The sequence below is a fragment of the Ceratotherium simum genome, chromosome 17 (genome assembly GCF_057802395.1).
Source record: "Ceratotherium simum simum isolate JZ-2026a chromosome 17, ASM5780239v1, whole genome shotgun sequence".
Classification (NCBI taxonomy): domain Eukaryota; kingdom Metazoa; phylum Chordata; class Mammalia; order Perissodactyla; family Rhinocerotidae; genus Ceratotherium; species Ceratotherium simum.
Genome location: NC_141916.1, coordinates 4,302,163 through 4,320,701, shown reverse-complemented (window position 1 = coordinate 4,320,701; position 18,539 = coordinate 4,302,163). Strand labels below are relative to the sequence as shown.

Genomic DNA, 18,539 nt, shown 5'->3' with positions numbered 1-18,539 from the left:
ACCAAGTGCCACCACTCCTGTAACACAGCAGGGCTCAGGAAATATCGAGGCACAGTACTAATTCACCACAAAGAATTTTCCCTCAATTGCATGCTGGAAGAATTACCGTTTAGAAATCATTTGCTGCATATGTACCACTTTATTATATTTCACCCTGTTTACAAGGCATGAGAGAAGTTCAGACATCATAGCCTGCCATTTCTCTGAATTGCTATGAGAGCTGCAGCACTGAGGACACAAATCAGGCTGCTTGTTTTGCCCAGTGCTATTGGAGGAGGGCTCAGTGTGTACAACCAGCCACACCGCAAAGCGGACCAGTTCTCTGGGGGAAATCCTTAATGTGCACCTGCCATAATAAGTTATAAGTTCTGCTTTGCATCACTTTATTTATAGACTCCAGCTATTTTCACATATTTTTTAGCCTTTTTCTATAGCAGAACACTTGAATGAATCATGCTCATCTTGTCAATTTTATTGTTCAATTGTGCTCAAACTTTCTCTTTAGGTGTTATGGGACTGCGTGGATGTTTTCCACTCAAACGGAAACAGATGAAGCTGGGGGGAGACCTTTAAAATTCTCTAGCTTCTGGCTGATCAATATTTCATTCATTAGTCTTGGGCAGCAGACAGTTTCCTTAGAAATGTCATATTTGGTGCAGCCTCAAGGCCAACGTGAATAGTTGCTACACGACATAAGAATCAGAAAATACATGGTAAACAGAGACTGTGTTGCACTTTTTTGCAGGAAAGTATACTAGTCACAAGGTAACAGACTCTGCACAGAGAAAACCCGCCCACCCACTCACCCCACAAGGACTGGTTGAATACCTGCCATTTGCTAAGCATGCCGTTTCATGCACTAAGACACAAGAGTAATAAGACATATAAAGCACCTCTCCTGTGGTAGCTACATTCCAGTGAGGGAAGGAGAAAGAAAAAAATATATATACCAGTTAATTTCAGATAGTGATAAATTCTATGGAGAAAACAAAGGGGGCTGTAGGCCGAAGCTCAGACATATTTGCAGTGCTGCCGAGAGTCTTGACTTTATGATCTTAGAAACGTCTCTCTACAGAAGTGATATAGTCTTGCTAATTTCTTAACTATTTAGTACTTTTTACATGTGTTAATGTCATTGTTTTGGGCTCTTACTGCGGACTCTGGGGGCTCTGATAGGGCACCCCCTGGACCCTAGTCCCGTTGTGTGCACCTTGGCCCCCAGGGAGGCTCTTGAGGATGCAAGGACAGCCCGGCTGAGCAGCAGAGGTGCTCGTCTCTCCTATTTTCCCACGTGGGTCATGCCCTCCCTAACAGCAGAGTTTTTCTCAGCATCTTTGGGCACCATCTGCAGCACCATTCTTTTTTAAAAACTTTTAATTTTGAAATAATTTGGAAACTGTATGAGAGTTTCAGGAACTATAGAAGCACTCCTTCATATCCTTCATTCACACACAGAGAGACATCTATTTTTTTTCATGAGAGTACATTGCAACTATAACGGCCTTTACCTCTTTTCCCCCAGCTCTACTGGGGTGTGGTTGACAAGACTGCCAAGCTATGTGAAGTGAACAGTGGGATGATTTGATACGCCTACACACTGTGCAGCACATGTTTTGGATGACATTTCATACCTGCTCGACCCAGCTGACTCCGGCTTCTCATCCGTGAGATCCGCCCATTCTTTGGAGGGGCTTGATGGGGGAACCCGACAGAGGAAGCGGAACCAGGCCCGAAAATCAGAGGAAATGCCCTTCACACACCTGGACAGTGTGACAGCCATAAAATCCTAGTGTAAATGTCACACTATGTACCTGCTGCAATAATGAAAATTTAGATCAATGAAGCGTCAAATTGTAGGCTAACAAAACAGGAAAATGCTGAACAGAGAGGGCAGAACCTTCAAAATTCCTATCCTTTCCCCCTTAATTCCAGGTGGCCAGCTTCCCTGTGGTGCCCAGGGCGCTGTATTATTTTCCAGACTTGGACTTTTCAATAGGTGTTGACCCTTCCTTGTGTATCCTACACAGCTTCAGCGTACACATCTTAGGCTAAAGGACCTTTCAGACTCTCAGCTCCATATTTTTACTCCCCCTGCAAATAGCCAAATGTGAGAAGCAAGAAAGACTGATATCAACTTCATTCCATTATGTCCAAATTGAACAGCGTCTTTTCTTATATTCTAGGAGGAAAAAAAAATCCCATGCAAACTCTTGTGGTCTCCTTCTGGCTACAGAGTTAGATAATCTTCCTGGGTCACCAAAGTTTGGAGATGCAATAGATGTGAGTGCTTGATATCTTCCTGCATTTGTGATTGTCCCAAGAATTCTTTGTCAAGACTAGCATAAACAAACAAAGTCATCCCACCTGGAAAGAGGAGGCAAGTCAAATAAATACTACACTGACTCTGGGCCTTGAGGTCTGGTGTCGTGTCCTGTCTTTCCCCTTCACTCACGTGAGACAGACATTATGAAATGTCTCATCTCTAAGTGGGCAGAGCACAATATTCCAAAATCTGTCAAATCCAGAGTCTGTACAGATTTCCTCTAATAATTGGGACAAGCCCTTCAAGTGGTCAAACTTCATTAGTAATCTGTCAAATAAAGGAGAATCAGATCAACAGATTCTTTTTTTACAAGATACTTTTGTACTTGGAATTCATCTTATCTTTGAAAAATAAAAAGGGCAGAAATTAGATTGAAAACATATCTCCTTAATATTTTTTAAAAGAATGTTATCATTAATCTAAATTTAAACTTCAGTGTCATAGGGACACATGTCCTTTTCTTTCTATTATTATCATTAGTAAAAATTTTACAAAACCTTATGAAAGACTAAAAGTTCTTTTTTTTGTTGTTTTTATATTTTAAGACATAAGAGACATGGTTAAAATGACAAGTTTCCAAATAACATGAATAATGCATTTTCCCTTTATCCAAAGCAAATGCATTTTGCTCCTAAGAGACGTTTTAATCCATTCCCTTTTTTTGAGGAGAGAAAAGGAGGGGATGAAAGGATCTGCAGTTAGAATCGGCATTTAATGAAAGACACATATTTGATTTGTGATTATAAAATAACTGCTGTAGTAATTTTGAGTTTAGACAAGGGTAGTGGATTTTGATATGAATGAAAAGAAAATTATATTTCTGTTAACACTCAAAGTTAGCTCTTTGGGATAGAATTATTAAAAGCTACTCTTCATTATGCCACGGCAATAGTGGAGCCCATGTTAAGAAATCTCTCTGTATGTGTATAAATACTTACTCCAGGAAGCACCAGGTCTACATCTGTAGAATAAGTTTCAAAGAACAGCCTAAGCTTTCATAAAACTTGGGTAGAGAAACTTAAAATGCCTTCTGCTACCCTACGCTTGTCCTCCACTACACCCCACCCCTTCCAGCAGAGAACGTGCTCATATGAATGGTCAAATTTAACCACCATCATGGGATCACTGGCAGTGGAGTTTGCGGAGAGTGGGGGGAAAGCCATGGTTCCTCTAAAGTTTCATTTTCTAGGGTTTGCTTACTCCCCAGTAACGGGGGCAACACAATGGCCCTGGGGCTGCAGCTGCCCTGAGGGGTGCCTCTACAGGGAGTAGATCCAGGGGCTCGCAGATGAGCCACGCTCTCCTTAGGCCTTCTTTCAATTCCTTGGTGCACTTTTCTCTAGACACATCTTTCCTTGCTACTAGGGTGGTAATAATGCCTTGGAGGTAAGTAAGATTGGGAGGTGAGCACAGGAGAGAGGAACAAAGGCTGTAAACTTGCATTTTGCTCTTAGATCTCCATGTGGTCCAACCTACTTCACCAGGGGAACACTTCGGGATTTTCCAGCTGAGGCTCCAGCAAATAACAAGGAGCGTGCACTTTTGTGGACTTTTCCTCTGTGCGTTTCTCTCTCATGACTTAGCAGGGGTAAAGGTAGACATGTAGGGGACCAGTCAAGACTTCTGGATGTTGGGTTATCTCTCTCTTTGATTTAGCAACTTCTCGGCCAAAGATTAGGGAGACTCCCTTCTTTTTGCCAGAACGAGAATTAATAGGTACTTGTAACTAAGATAGTCAAGTAAAGCCTCAGAACTCCACGGGTCAGCAGCCAGTTAGGCAGCAGTTTCTAAGAAGTTTCTTAATTTTCTCTTTAAGATAACAGTAAGAAATAATCAGCCATTAACCACTTTGGTTTCTTAGCCCTCTGGCCAGTGAAATCTTTTTTCTTGGACTGTTCTAAAAAACTAAGAAGATTCTGAAGACCCTTGACCCTTCTGGCTGCTACCTTACAAGAGATGAACAAAAAGGTGTCTGTCCATGCTCAAACTCCAGGAAAATAACCCACAAAGCCTACAAAAATGGTTCATGATTCCAGTGACATAAGGAGGAACAAAGGGTAAATTCTATAATGAAGAATCGCTGTGTGTCATGAACTAAGGATTGTGATTAACAACTTCTGTCTACCTAATGTGTAACTTAAAAAACTAGTTAATGACTGAAAGGGAAAGTCTGGCTCTCCAACAGGTGTTATAATTTAGTATTTAACACTAGAGAACCCATGAAAGGAAAACACGATAAGGGTCAGTGCTGTCATTTAGTATCACACTAAGTGGGAAGGCCGCTGGAAGTCTCTTCACTCTTCCCACCAGAGGAGAACTGAGTACCAGCTAACGTAGAGAAGCCAAGGAGGGACTGATGTATAACTGGCATTCTTGAACTTCAAACTCTGGGTACTTCCTTATTGCTGACAAGGAGAAATCAGAGAACACAGCCCATAGCTGACTGCAGTAGTTTTTCTAAACGTGACCAGCACTAAGAAGGATGTTTTATAGGATGAGAAGAAGAAATCGCGGCACTGGGTGATGCCATCTAATTACAGAATTCAAATTACTTTAGAATCTTCAAAGCACGCAAACAAGGATGTATAATATATTCACAATATGCCTCTTTATAAGTCATGTATTTCATAATGAATCTAAGCCTTCAGAATAAGAATAACCACATGTAGTTCTTATAAAAATAAATCATAATCATGAACAGAGTTGCTCAGAAACTGGACTCATTTTGTTCTTTATTCAAAAGGAAAATTGCCCTTTTCACTGACAGCTTTGCCAAACCATTCAATTTAAGGTTGGAAACACTGCTTTGTTTCTCCTGAATTGCTAAAACTACTCTACTCTAAAATCCTGTAGCCAAGGTTTACCTGTATAAAATACATATCAAAACATTATTTTTGATAAATGTTTAAATGTATTAACACTTTTAACCCTTCCCTTAAGCACAGTCGCTCCCATAAGAGGTTCTTCCATGAATTACCTAGTTCAGATAAAGTTTGAATAATATTTTAAATTTCCTTTTTCCTTTAATTTCAGAACTTTTGTGTCATTGTCAAATTCAAAGCTTCAAATATTGAAGTTTTGGGGTAAAGACATTTTAAGATATTTATCTGACATGTTTTGCTGAAAAAACAGGTATCACTTACTGTATTACAAGAATCCTAATCACAGCTTCCTAAGGAAACAAAGTTCCAGAATTCTGTAAGAGTTGTCCGATGGAAGTAAATCCATATTCAAAGAGATAAGAAGAAAGGAGTAACTTGTTAGTCAGCACATATATGGTCTGCTACAGCAGTTCTGAGCCCCTTTGTTCTGCCGGGTATGCCTCGGGGAAGAAGTAGATGCCGCTGTGGAAGTCAACCCCCGAACACAGAGATGAGTGAGAGCTGATACAAACGCAAGTCATTTTACAAAGGATTTGCACACAAGATGAATTCTCACAAGTTGGCAAGCTTTCCCAAAGTCTAGCTTTCATGAATATTGTTTGAATAAGTTGTGTAGAATGCCGTCTACACCCTAGGAAATAGCACTGATTTTTATTACCAAGTTGGAATTATTTAGGATCACCAAATAACAGGGTTCAAAAGTAAAACAGCTGAAAAATCCAGCAGTCTGGTCTAACCTGGGATGCTCTGTCTCCTCACAGCCAACGCTCCATCAGGCGGCTTTGTCTGGCTGGCGGATTTAGTGTAGGGACTCTCATCTGCAAAGGTACAATGAAGGGTTTGGTTAATTTCCATCCAGTTTCTAATGCAGTGAAGACTTTTCAGTGGATTGCAATCCTTCTTCCAGAGAGAGGTGATAGGGTATGGTACAGTAGAAAGAGTCAGGAGACCTGGCCCCTAACCTTGATTTAGCTGTGGGTCAAGTCATTTAAAAAGCTCTGAGCATCAGTTTCCTCTCCTTTAAAAGAGGGGTATACTTTCCCATCCACCTCTTAGGATTGTCAGGATCAGGCTATAGTGCACATGAAGGCATAAAATGGTAAGAATGCAAATACAGTCCACAAATTATTTGCCTGTCACTTACATTCACTGATAAATAAGTATCAGTGAATATCAGTAACAGGAAGACAAAGAAGGAATAAAATGGCTCAATGGGCACTAAGAATAATCAGGTAGAAGAACAAAGGAAATGAAAAGAAATGTTATATTTCAGATAAGCAGATGACAGAGTGTTAGTACTGCAGGGGAATAAAGACACACAGAATTAGTGGGTTCCTCTTGGAAGTGTGAACCGGCATCCAGCACAAAATGGAGGGATGGGGACATTCAGAGTAAGACCAGAGAAGTTAGGTTGAGAACAGGGAAGGAACGATGGTTTGGCAAAAGAAGACGTATATTGCAACGAGCTGATTTGCCCTTTTAGAAAGAGATGAAAATAACCTGCATAACCATAAAAGAGCAACTGAAAAGACAGAAGAACTAAAGCTCATATATCTGAGAGTTAGGCAAGAAGCTGAATGAGCAAAACACTAGGAGATCATAGAGGTGAAGGATCCATCAAATTCTAAGTGAAGTGATATTTTTTTTAAATCTAGAAAAGGACTTAATCTGGCTTGGAATATAGGAGTAATAATCTAGGATCGCAAATATTAGGGTTAAAGCAGAAAGGAAGAATTCTTTCTAGTTTGCATGGGGCATTTGTATAAAGTGAAAAAGATGTCTGAGTGACAACCTTAAACATTTTCAAGAATAGGATGTATATGGCCTGAGTAGACATAATGTAACATAATTATCCAGCACATCTAGTCAAGCTAGATGACCCAATGTTAACATCAGGCCACACTATGAGGTTGGTTTGTTGTTGTTGTAATAGGAAATCATTAAAGGATTAAAAAGAACCATATTATTCATGGCAAACTATTAAATATAACAAGGATTTAATTCAGCAACAAGGCTTTGTCATCTGAAAATATTAGTTCTCCCAACTATGTGGTTGGTGTTTCAAAACTGAGGACTCGATTCCTCTTCAGGATGTACTTCTGGTTGAAATGATTCACGATTTCTTCATAAAACTAACAAGATCTTTATAAGCCACGACAAAAAGGAAATATTAACACTGCTGTAAGCTGTAATTAACTTAAAAAATGGAAGTCATGCTGTTTCATGTTTATATTCCACTTGTCACACAATTCTTCATATTCTTCCAACCATAAAGATAAACGACCAAGTTTCAGACACCAATCCAATCAACAGCAGCATTTTTGCTTATGAAGCAGTCTCCTAGATCTTGGACTCTTCTCTTTGCAAATGCAACTCTGAGTATAATCACAAACCACCAAACAAAAGGTAAGCATTCCACAGAAATCTCCATTTGCCCCTCCATTCCCACCTACTGGATTCCCAGGCAATATGCTTCATATAGCACCTATTAAAACAAAATTACCATACGTTAAAATCTCGATTCTTTGTAAAACCCATTTAAAAATATATTTCCTTTTACTATCCAAAACTTTGAAAGTGTGTATTTATGAGTACAGAGCACAGAGCCAGGAGATATAGATCATAACAACCAGTTTTGGGGACAGTATCTTGGCAGCCTAGCAGGTTTCCCCAGTTTTCAATTTGTCAAGCGTCCAGCCAATTAAAGTCTTGGGTTGAATCCAGTGTGGGATTTCTTAAAGGGCAGTAAGAGATTTGCCCAGGAAACTCTGGGGTTTTTGGCACTTGATACTCTATTTTAAGGAGCCATTTCTTTAGAAAGTTACCCAGTTTGCATTACAGAAGTAGTCACCCCTGGTGAAATTGTTTTCTCATTTATATTTGAAAACAATTTCCTTGATGTAGAGCTGAGATAGTCTAGTTATGCACACCCTTAAAAGGTTGAAACTGAATTATAGATGGCCACCTGACCAGTGCCTACATATCCAGTCCCCAGCCCCCACCCTCACTCCCAGTATTAAGGGTGTCCTTACTGAGCGTAGGCAAAAGTAAACAATTATCTAGAAGCCAAAAGTTGTATTGGCCAAAAGACCAGACTGAAATAAGTTCAATATTATCTAAGAATAGCTTGCCAAAGTCAACCAGGGTGAAAGCAGTAATTCTTAATAGAAGTGAGGCAGAATCTTGGCAACATTTTTCATGAGAGTTAAGGAGAGTGTAACAAAGCAGCATGGCACCATTTAACACTTGTTTTTAAAGAAACTTTTCCTAAGAATATCTCCTTATTTTAAACCTCTAAGAGGCATCATGGGCCTTTCATAAAAAGCTACCCATCACAGAATGGACATAAACTCTCTTGATGTGATTTACTCAAAGTCAACTCTTGATTCAGACTTTTTGTTTTTTGTTTTTATTCTGGTGAGGAAGATTGGCTCTGAGCTAACATCTGTGCCCATCTTCCTCTATTTTGTATGTGGGATGCTGGAAATAGAAATGGAGGGAAGACATTCAAAGAATCAGCGGCTAATGGCTCCAGAATAGGATACAAAAGGACAAGAATGTCTGGGGTACATTTTTAATCCTTGAGCATCAAGTCATGGAGAGCTATGGAGCCTTCTACTGTGGCTTTCCCATGTGTCCCTCAATGGAGATTTGTAGATACAAATGATTACATGATTTGTATACATGTTTATAAGGGATGATCTAGACCACTCTTTCATTTTATAGTCAGGACTTGAGGCCCAGGGAAGGGAATTCATAGAAGGACACACATCTAGAGTGAGTCTAGACTGAATTTCTTTTATTCTTATTCCCATGCTCTTTCCTCCTTGTGTTACTTCCTCTTGGATGAGCAGTGAGAGTTGATGGGTTCTCAGGTGCATGTTTCTGTGTCACACAGGTAATGACTGGACATCCCACTCCAGCAGAGACCTCCTGTGATGCAAGTTAATTTCTGTGGAGAAGCCTGTGAAAATGAGCAATCATAGCTAGTTCTTTTTGTGTGTTTATAAATCTCACGCCCACCCCCCCGCATTTTGTTTGCCTAAAATGAAGTACACTTAAATTCCACCTCAGGGCCAATTTATACTTTTAAGTTTACTTTTTTGAAGACAAAAACTTAAAATAAATGCCAACACAATTCACTCTTCCTCAGTAAGGGCCTCCAAAGTTTCTCTGAATGAGATCTACGTGAATCCTTCCCCTTGGTTTTATCAGGGAGACGCTAACTAGATGTTCAAGTTCCATCCAATTACATAAATGAATTAAAAAATAGGTCAAATCACAAGGAAAAAAAATCAGTCAGTAGATGATATCCCGAGCAGTGTCCGCCACAGAGTGTGCACTCATTATGTATTTGCTGATAGAGGACTGGATTATATTCAACCTTTCAAACTACAGCATTTACTGTCAATAAGCAACCTGAAGAACGCCAAACATTTGTTATGAGCTCCCCTGACCTCTGACTTTCTTTTTCTAGGTTTATAGCCTATTCCTTTTAAGGTCATGTCATGGCCCAAAAGCTATTAAGTATTGACTTATTGTATGTTAAAAATCTGTGAGTCTTTATAAAAGTTATATTAAAATACATTTTCCTTAATGTTCAGACTACAGAGTATTTATTGAACAACCTTTAAAATAATGCCTTTAAACTAAAGAATTCTAACTTTCACACCAGACTCCCAGCCTCAACTTTGATGGTGGATCACACTAACAGAGGGTCCTTACTGAAAGTCACTATAGGGGCAAAGCAGACGTTCAGCCAGTGAGCTACTGCTCATTGAAGTGAAGGCCGCAAGAAATCACTACAGGCAGCTCAGGGTATCAGAACTGTCAGCCTTTTGTAATGACATCTTAGGGCCGGCCCCGTGGCTTAGCGGTTAAGTGCACGCGCTCCGCTGCTGGCGGCCCGGGTTCGGATCCTGGGCGCGCACCGACGCACCACTTCTCCGGCCATGCTGAGGCCGCGTCCCACATACAGCAACTAGAAGGATGTGCAGCTATGACATACAACTATCTACTGGGGCTTTGGGGGAAAAAATAAAATTATAAAAATAATGACATCTTAGCAGCTAGATAATCACTGTCACATGATGGCCACCCACTGTCACAAGGGCTGCATATTGGTCATAACAAGGAAGAGCATGGGTCCCCTTTACAGTGACATCCCATGAGGCTAGGAAAACACCCTCCATTAAATGGAGAATCGGCACTGTGACAGAGACACAGAAAAGGCTTAGTCAAGAATATTCTTAAAACAGAAGTGGAACAATGCGGGGGACCATCTGTCCTTCTCATTCCCCACAATTTGACCAATCTCTTCATGTGCCAAACACAGGAGGGGCAAACGCAGGTCATCCGTTTTGATCACATATTCCAAGAGAAGCCGGCATTTACAAACTTGGAAAGCAGGCACCTAAGGAGCCGTGCTTAATCCTGCACCACAATCAAAGCCCATGTCTGAGCTGGGAGAATCACACCTCGAGGAATGGACTCCGGCCCCCTCATGTTCCCATAGCCTCAAAGGTCTGCCTGGCATCACACAGCATTCATGCGTAATCAGGCTGGTTCTTGTCTCTCCATCTCCTGCCTCTCCCATTCCCAGGCTCTGAGCTTCCCGGGGGGAGCCAGATATGACTGTGGTTTCAAGAATCTTGAGCTGCGTTCAGGGCTTTGTTGAAGAAAAAAAATTTAATTTCCTTTGGCTGAGACTAATCTGCCTGTGCTAAACAATTCCTAGCAACTAATTATGCACAATTGAGACACCTGCTAAGCTAGCAGATCCTTTAACTTCTTGATTAGAAAAAAAGGCATTTTGTGCAATTAAACATTACAGCCATTTCCTAGCAGTGGGGAGACTGGCAGCTCACGCCACAAGGTTCATGCACGTCACTACGAAGCCAGAAGAAAACTCCTTTTCACAAATGAACAAAATGAAATCCATTGTGAAGTAAATAATCTTTCCCTTGAATTCAATTACATTCCACAAATTTTAGTGCCTACTATGTGCAAACTAAGAACCAAAGTGGATACAAGACAATAAAACTGTAAGTGGAATGGTGATTGCGGAATCCTTATTACTTCCTAGGTTTGAGACTAGAACATGTGCTTCATTAGCTGAGCAGAAAAATGAGCGTGGGCTGAGGGTACTGGTGGAGGTGGGGCATGGGAGGAGACATGGAGCTCCACTGCAATGAATTTATCCAGAATTTTGCAATCAGAAAAATCGAGAAACAGGCTATTTAATTTTCAGCTAACATGGAAGCTCTCTGTGGCGTGGGACCATCATCTTTTCAGTACTTGGGTCCTGTAAACATGTTATCCCAGCCCAGCATGAACATATTGCAGGTCGGCTGCTTCTCTCTCTCAGACACTAGGCCCCCAGTTCAGTTTGCTGCCTTGGTGCTTGATGGCACACTAAAATTTAAGCAAGATTTCCTGAAGGGTAGCTGTCAAAGGGTTTTGATAATAGAACTTAAGTATGTCTTTCTCTTCTTATTAAAATAATGTATAAGCACAGTGCCCCACATAATTTAAAGAAATGCAAACTCAAAGATATGGCCAAAGACTCTTCTTCAGTCCTAAATAGTTCTTAATCCCTGACTAAAATAACCATTTTTCTAGAGCCAAGCAAAAAGTGCGTCTCAATCTTTCCTGGAATTGGAGAAATCTGGGTCCCACGTAGTCTCCAGCTCAGTTGCTTTGGCATGTCGAGGCTATGATGTGGACAGGGCCTTACCACTGATCACTGAGAACGAATTAATTTCATCTCCTTCCCTCACGGGATAGAGTGGCCCACACTACTAGATTTAAACCAGAAGGGAGTGAGACTGATCTGAGCCTGATGGCAGGAGGCAGAGGCAGCCTGCTGCTCCATTATAGTCTCTTTCCTATTAAGAGATGATTTTCCTCCCTCCAACCATCTACTGTGCTTCCTCTCTTTTGTTATTTGTCTTGCATCTGCATGGCATTCATGTCCATCCTGGAGTCTGCAGCTTTCCTGATAGTTTTGTAGATCAGACACAGATGTGTTTTATATTCTTAAGGAAGACCAGGTCTTTTGCTTTTGAACGTTAAAAAAAAAATCGTCTGTGGGGGCTGGCCCCATGGCTTAGTGGTTAAGTGCACGCGCTCCGCAACTGGCGGCCTGGGTTCAGATCCCTGGCGTGCACTGATGCATCGTTTGTCCGGCCATGCTGAGGCGGCGTCCCACATACAGCAACTAGAAGGATGCGCAACTAAGACATGCAACTATCTACTGGGGCTTTGGGAAAAAAAGGGAAAAAAAAGGAGGAGGATTGGCAATAGATGTTAGCTCAGAGCCGGTCTTCCTCAGCAAAAAGAGGAGGATTGGCGTGGATGTTAGCTCAGGGCTGATCTTCCTCACACATACACACACAAAATCATCTGAATGGAGCACAACTTCATTTTAAAAATAAGTGTACAGTGGTTTCTTCACAATGATAGAATGTCCTCTAAAATTATATTAATCACAATCATAACCATTTCAGGGATTAAATATTACAGCTAAAAAGAATGCCAACCATATAGCTCATATTGCTGTGCCTGTCTTTTCAGACCATTTTTCTCCCTCACTGCTCCATTATCGAACTCCTTACTACTCAAAACGTGGTCCATGACGAGACAGCAAGAGCCTCACCTGGCAGCTCGTCGGAAATGCAGACTCTCAGGCCCCACCCCAGACCTATGGAAGCAGAGCCGACATTTAACAAAAACTGCAGGTGATTCATACGCACACTAAAATTTGGAAAGCCCTGCTCCAGTTGCTATGACCAGCAGCAACTCCGCAAGTCGTGAGGATACATGCGTCCTGATGTCTCCCCTGAGTGTGTCAGCGGAAGCCCACAAAGGAGCTGGCAGAATGGCTCCAATGGTACTGCCAGGCCTCAAATACTATAGCCACCGAATTGCTCATGGAATGATTTCTTCACACGAACATGACACTGGTGCGATATTACGGTTTTGAGCGAATTTCAACTTCTCTTGGCACCCTTTAAATCCCTTAACGGTCCTAAAACGGCTGACTCACGGGGGTAAGTGGATACACCTAAGGTCAGATTACCTGGAGCAACTGATTGACTGTAACAATAATCTATTAGTCTATTTACACTTTAGGGTGGAGAGAGGAAATGGAAGTGAGTTACTACCCCCTAGCTATAAAGGACAACTGAGAATGAAGTTACATCCTGCCTCGTGGTGGGCACATGAGCATGAGGAAGAACTTCCCATGGCACCATCTCCTTAAACTCTTCAGACACAAAGTCGCTTCCTTGCATCTGTACAACTCTCTTGGAACCATACAGGTCTCCAGCACAGGACCTGACTATGCCCTCCACATGGGGATAAACAGGACCCACGGGGCCTCCAAGTGTCTAGCCAACCTTGTGGAAATGGTAACTGTGCTGCTCAGTGATGCCTTCAAGCCTTTTGGAAGAGTAACATCTCCAGCCAGGTCAATTTGTAAATCCTCTCTGAAATTAATGAGCATGACATTGCACACTTCCTGCCTCTGGCATTCCTATTGCTCACGTGTCTGAATCACAAATGGTAACTCTTGTGCTTCTTCCTCATATTGTTTCCAGCAAGGACAGATGAGCATGAGTCACAGCTGTCACAGATGGGCCTCATCACCAAAGAAGCAAAATTTCTAGAGGGAGGGACCCTATTCCATAAAGCTCATTTTCATTACCATATCAGACCCCAATGGAAAACCCTAAAATCTCCAATTCGGTACAGCTTCTACATTTCCTATACGTGGGGAGGGCTATATGCTTTACATCTTTGGTTTAACCAGTAGATTATGCCAGCTGACATTCCCTGACAGGTGTCTTGACGCTATAAAATATGCACAGGTTCAACAAATCCTTAGCATTAGAATAATAATCTGATGAGAAATAAGAATTACTTCAGGGTAGTGAGTATTGGCTATTTAAAACCACACCTGTCAATTCTTATTTTAAAAATGCACCATTCTTCAGCAAAAAGTATGCATTTATGTGGGCATAAACAGGCTCGACCATATCTGAGTATTCTTGGAAGGTTATAAGAATCAGTGATTTTATGTAACGGCAAGTAGAGCTGGATGGTAGGATGGATAGAAATAAATGAGACATTTGGAGAAATTGAGGTTCCCCCAATTTTTCTGACTAATGAATAATATGAAATTAAGAAGTTGATATGTATTGATCACAATTTAGACTAAAGTAAATTTTGGGGAAAAAATTTAAAATAGTACATAGATTTTATTTAACACATGAAACAAAATGCCAAAAATGTCTTCCTTGAAAAGGCTGAGAGTGGTTTTTTAACATTTCAGTAACAATGGTCAGTTTCAAAACTCGATCATTTAAATGATTATATCTCTTGATTACTTAAATCACTTTTTTTTTTGCTTCTTGTCCGGGACTTTTTTTGCATTTCTAATGTAAAATGCAGAGAGAAAGATGGAGCTTTTTGTAAGAGCAGGGCTCTCCAAGAACTCTTCTTTTACATGATATTACTGCAAAGGTTTCTATATTTAGAAAATTTCAGTATGATACTTGCTAGAATGAGGTCAAGACTGATAGGAGAAATAAGACGAAGCAAAATGCAATCAGGATGACTTTATTTTAAGAGGTCTAAGTCTTGTGCCAGTGCGTGAATGAACACTGCACCTCATGAGGAGAAAGAAGGATTCACATATATCTGTGGGGTGGTGCATCCCTGTCTAGGTTTGATTATGGAGTAAACAGCCTTTAAAGCCCTCCTCTGTTGCTCTGCCAATCAGTGACACGATGAAATTTTATAACTTGGGCATAACAACTTACAACTTTCAAACCTGGTCAGTGGCTCAGTCTTTCTCCTTTTTCTTCTTCTTTTCTTTCTTTCTTTTTTTTTGTTAACCAAGTGCAGTGTAAACTGAAACAAATGTCAACTGCTGGCAAATCACTTAATACCAATAAATGATCAGATCTTCACTGCCACCGACAAATTTCTAAATGGAAACTGAAAACAAAGTATTACCACCACAGCTCAGACTTCGTTTCCAATACACAGGCTGAAAATCTGTGTCTATATCTGGCATCCTGGTGTAATAGAAAGGGAAAAATGAAGAGTATACATTTATAACCTCGAGTAACATTCTGGAGCTGGGAGCACAGACTATTTTCCCAGGGTCATTGATCTCACTGAGGCACAAGGACCGCAGGTGACGACCACAAGTGCCCAAACCCACTGTGTGATTCCCAACCCTCTTTGCTGTCTGAAGTGTGCAGTGGCCTTAGAATCAAAGCTCCAAAGGATGTTTCCAATATGCCGAGGAAAACCAAAGCTTTCTCCAGGAGTCTATTTTCATTAATAATCAAAACAACGAAACAAGAGATGAGACTTTGTGGTAATGGTGAAAATGGATTAAGCCATGAGTTATCAGAGTGCAAAGTAGATGGAAGGAAAAGTAAGGCTCGGTTGAAGCCCCTGGTTGTTTGTAAGGGATGTTAAGTCATGTGAAGAAAACTTAGGGTTTGACTGTAGTCACATAAATTTTTAGATGCTTCTTTCATTATACATCAATGCCATTGGTTTCCTCTACAAGCAATCTAAATAATTTCTTACAGCACTTTACTTCTGCATTTGTGCTTGCTTCAATAAGTAGTTCAAGCATACTCGAGTCAACCAGAAGACTTTTTTATGTCAATAATTCTAAGAATGCTATAAACAGTTATAGCTAATACTTACTGAGCACTCACTATACGCCAGCCCAGTCTAAGTCCTTTACATGCATCATCTTACCTCTTCTTGCAACTTAGTAAAATTTAAAGTAGCAAAGAAAGATAAATTCATTTTACAAAAGGAGTCCTGGTTTTAAGGAAGAACTTGCCATTGTTCATCCTAACTAGTAGATTCCACAGTGAATTTTAAATGGAACTACTATTATATGGAAGCCTAGAGCAGTGCAGGGGAACCGCATGCCCACACTCTGCTTAGTCCCTCATATTCATTATCGATACTCACAACAGTGCAATTGTACAGGCAGTTATACTGCTTGAAACATAAGGATACAGAGGCTTATAGAGATGAAATAAGGTGCCTAAACGTACCCAGGAAGCAAAGTGCAGTAATGAAGTTTTAACTTACACATCTTTATAGAGTCTGCTCTTCACCACCATGATATTCTATTTATCAAATTTGATTCACATACTTTTTTGGAATTGTGTGTGTGTGTGTGTGTGTGTGTGTGTGTGTAAAGAGAGGCACTTCTTCACATAGTACTCACTACTGGGTGTGTTTTGGGTAATTATACATCACTGATATAAGGATGTGAGGCTGCATTTGAAGACCTCCTGGGATTTCAGTTTAGAAAAGAAAATATCATCTCTCCCAGTTTTCAGATCTCATTTCCTTGTCATGAATTCTCGGTTTAATTTATGATATAAGATTCAAGGTTCTTTCCAGCACATAAACAAATCACTTGAAAGAATGTCTTTTAGCCAAGAAGCTCCAAGCATTTTAGGAGATGAAATCTGGCTGAATTTATCTCTCTAACTCCTACTCTATGCCAACCTTTCTCTACTGATAGAGCATTTATGAACTGGCTCCTACAAGTGGTTTATCATCTTAAAATGAATAAATAGTGGGACACTCTCTTTTCTCCTTTACTATTCCAGACAACATGTTCAGAACCTGCTGCTTACAATATTTCAAACCTTTCAGTAGCGTTCATGCAGCTAGAGGGAGAAAACAAATCTTGGACCAGGCGACACCTAGAGATGCAATGAAGAAAATGGTAGAATGACTTGTGCGGTTGGCAAAGGAGATCACCGAGTCTGTCTTTCCCCTCCCTCTGGCTCTCCCAGCCCATCTCTACAAACAACCAGGCTCCAGACCAGGGGGGCTGCAATCTCAGCTCTCAGATTCCAGAGTCGCTCTGTGCAGCAGAGTTACTGGGCAGACAGCTGCAGGCTCTTCGCTAGACTTAAGACTGCCACAGGGAGCTCCTGAAACCCAGGCAATTAACACCCATGAGCCATTCTTTCCAAGATTATCATCTCCTCTGGCGTTGGCTCATTTCAGGACCTCTCTCTGAACTCACTTTTTTTTTTTTTTTATAGCTTTTGGTTTTGCAAATTCCCAGATTTAAGCCCAATTTCCAAGTGTGAGCCAGTGTCGTTACATACCACTATAGAACCAACACCTTCCTGCCCCCGGGGTAGGGGATGAGATTCACACTTGCCTGCCTTGGGAATAGCATATTTCATACTTATGCCTTGAGTTGTCACGTGTTTTGCCTCATTAATTCTTGCTAGGTCAAGCAATAGCAGATGATTGCTTATCAAACAGATGACGTGTTTTTAATGCATGATTAAAGCAGGATTTATCATGGCTGTCAGAATCCAGGGAGTCCGTGATTTTCGTTGTTGAAAGCCGTACTTTGGCTACGCTCTGGCTTTACAGTGAGAGGTGGTAATTATACGGACAAAACCTTACAGGGCTGTTAGAGCAGAAATAATTTTTGCACAGAAAACACTAAATCCAATTTTAATACAGCAGAATTTTACTGTAATGCAACTTTCATAGTTCATACGGCTCTACCACTCACTAGCTGTGTGACCTTGGACAAGTTACTTATTCTCTCTGAGCTACAGTTTCCTTGTATATAAAATGGAAATAGTACCTACCTCACAGGATTTCTGTGAGGATTGAATGAAATAGTGTAAATAAAGCACCAGGACTGGTCTGAGTCCAAGAGGTGCTGGTTGCACCCCTTTATCTCGTGGATGAGGAGGCTGAGTAACAGACCAGAGCCAGCAGAGATCCCTCAGCAACAAATGTTTCCATGTTAGCACTGCCATACTACCCCATAATCATCAACCTACCTCTCTCTAAGTATGCGCTCCTTTGAGTGGGGATTCTTTTATAGTCACAGATATTATTGTCCCCATTTTTACAGACGAGAAAACTGAATCTCAGGACAGTTAAGAATCTGTCTAAAGCTAAACAGCTCACAAGTGGCAGAGACATGCTTCTAAATCAGGTCTGCCTGACACCACAGACCATTCTTTTCCCAATATTGCTGCATTGCCTCAATAAAGAGAGTTTGCACAACAAACAACCCTTAGCAGAGAGGAAAGCCTGTTACCTGACCATCGTAAACCAATCCGAGTATCCCCCAAAGCTGTCCTTCCACTTTCTACCACAATAAAGACACAGATACTTGACATACCTTTTTTTCAAAGCTATGGGTTACCCTCTGCTGAGTGTTTTGTTGGAGAAATTCATTGATATTAAATGGTCTATCATGACTCAATTTGTCAGTGCAAAACAAAAATTAAAACCCAGGT

The 18,539-nt window shown here is 40.8% G+C and overlaps 1 protein-coding gene across 9 annotated transcripts in view; it reads right to left on the bottom strand.

Annotated features, from left to right (window-relative positions):
• Positions 1-18,539, bottom strand: part of GRIP1 (glutamate receptor interacting protein 1) — a 623,621-nt gene that overhangs the window by 162,246 nt on the left and 442,836 nt on the right. For 8 of the 9 annotated variants that reach the window (XM_087442057.1, XM_087442061.1, XM_087442055.1 and 5 more), the window contains exon 2: positions 5,943-6,023. The exons of the other annotated variant lie outside the window; for it this stretch is intronic. In XM_087442057.1, coding sequence (XP_087298183.1) covers positions 5,943-6,023 — 81 coding nt within the window. The remainder of the gene's footprint in view (positions 1-5,942; positions 6,024-18,539) is intronic. 9 annotated transcript variants of the gene reach the window in all.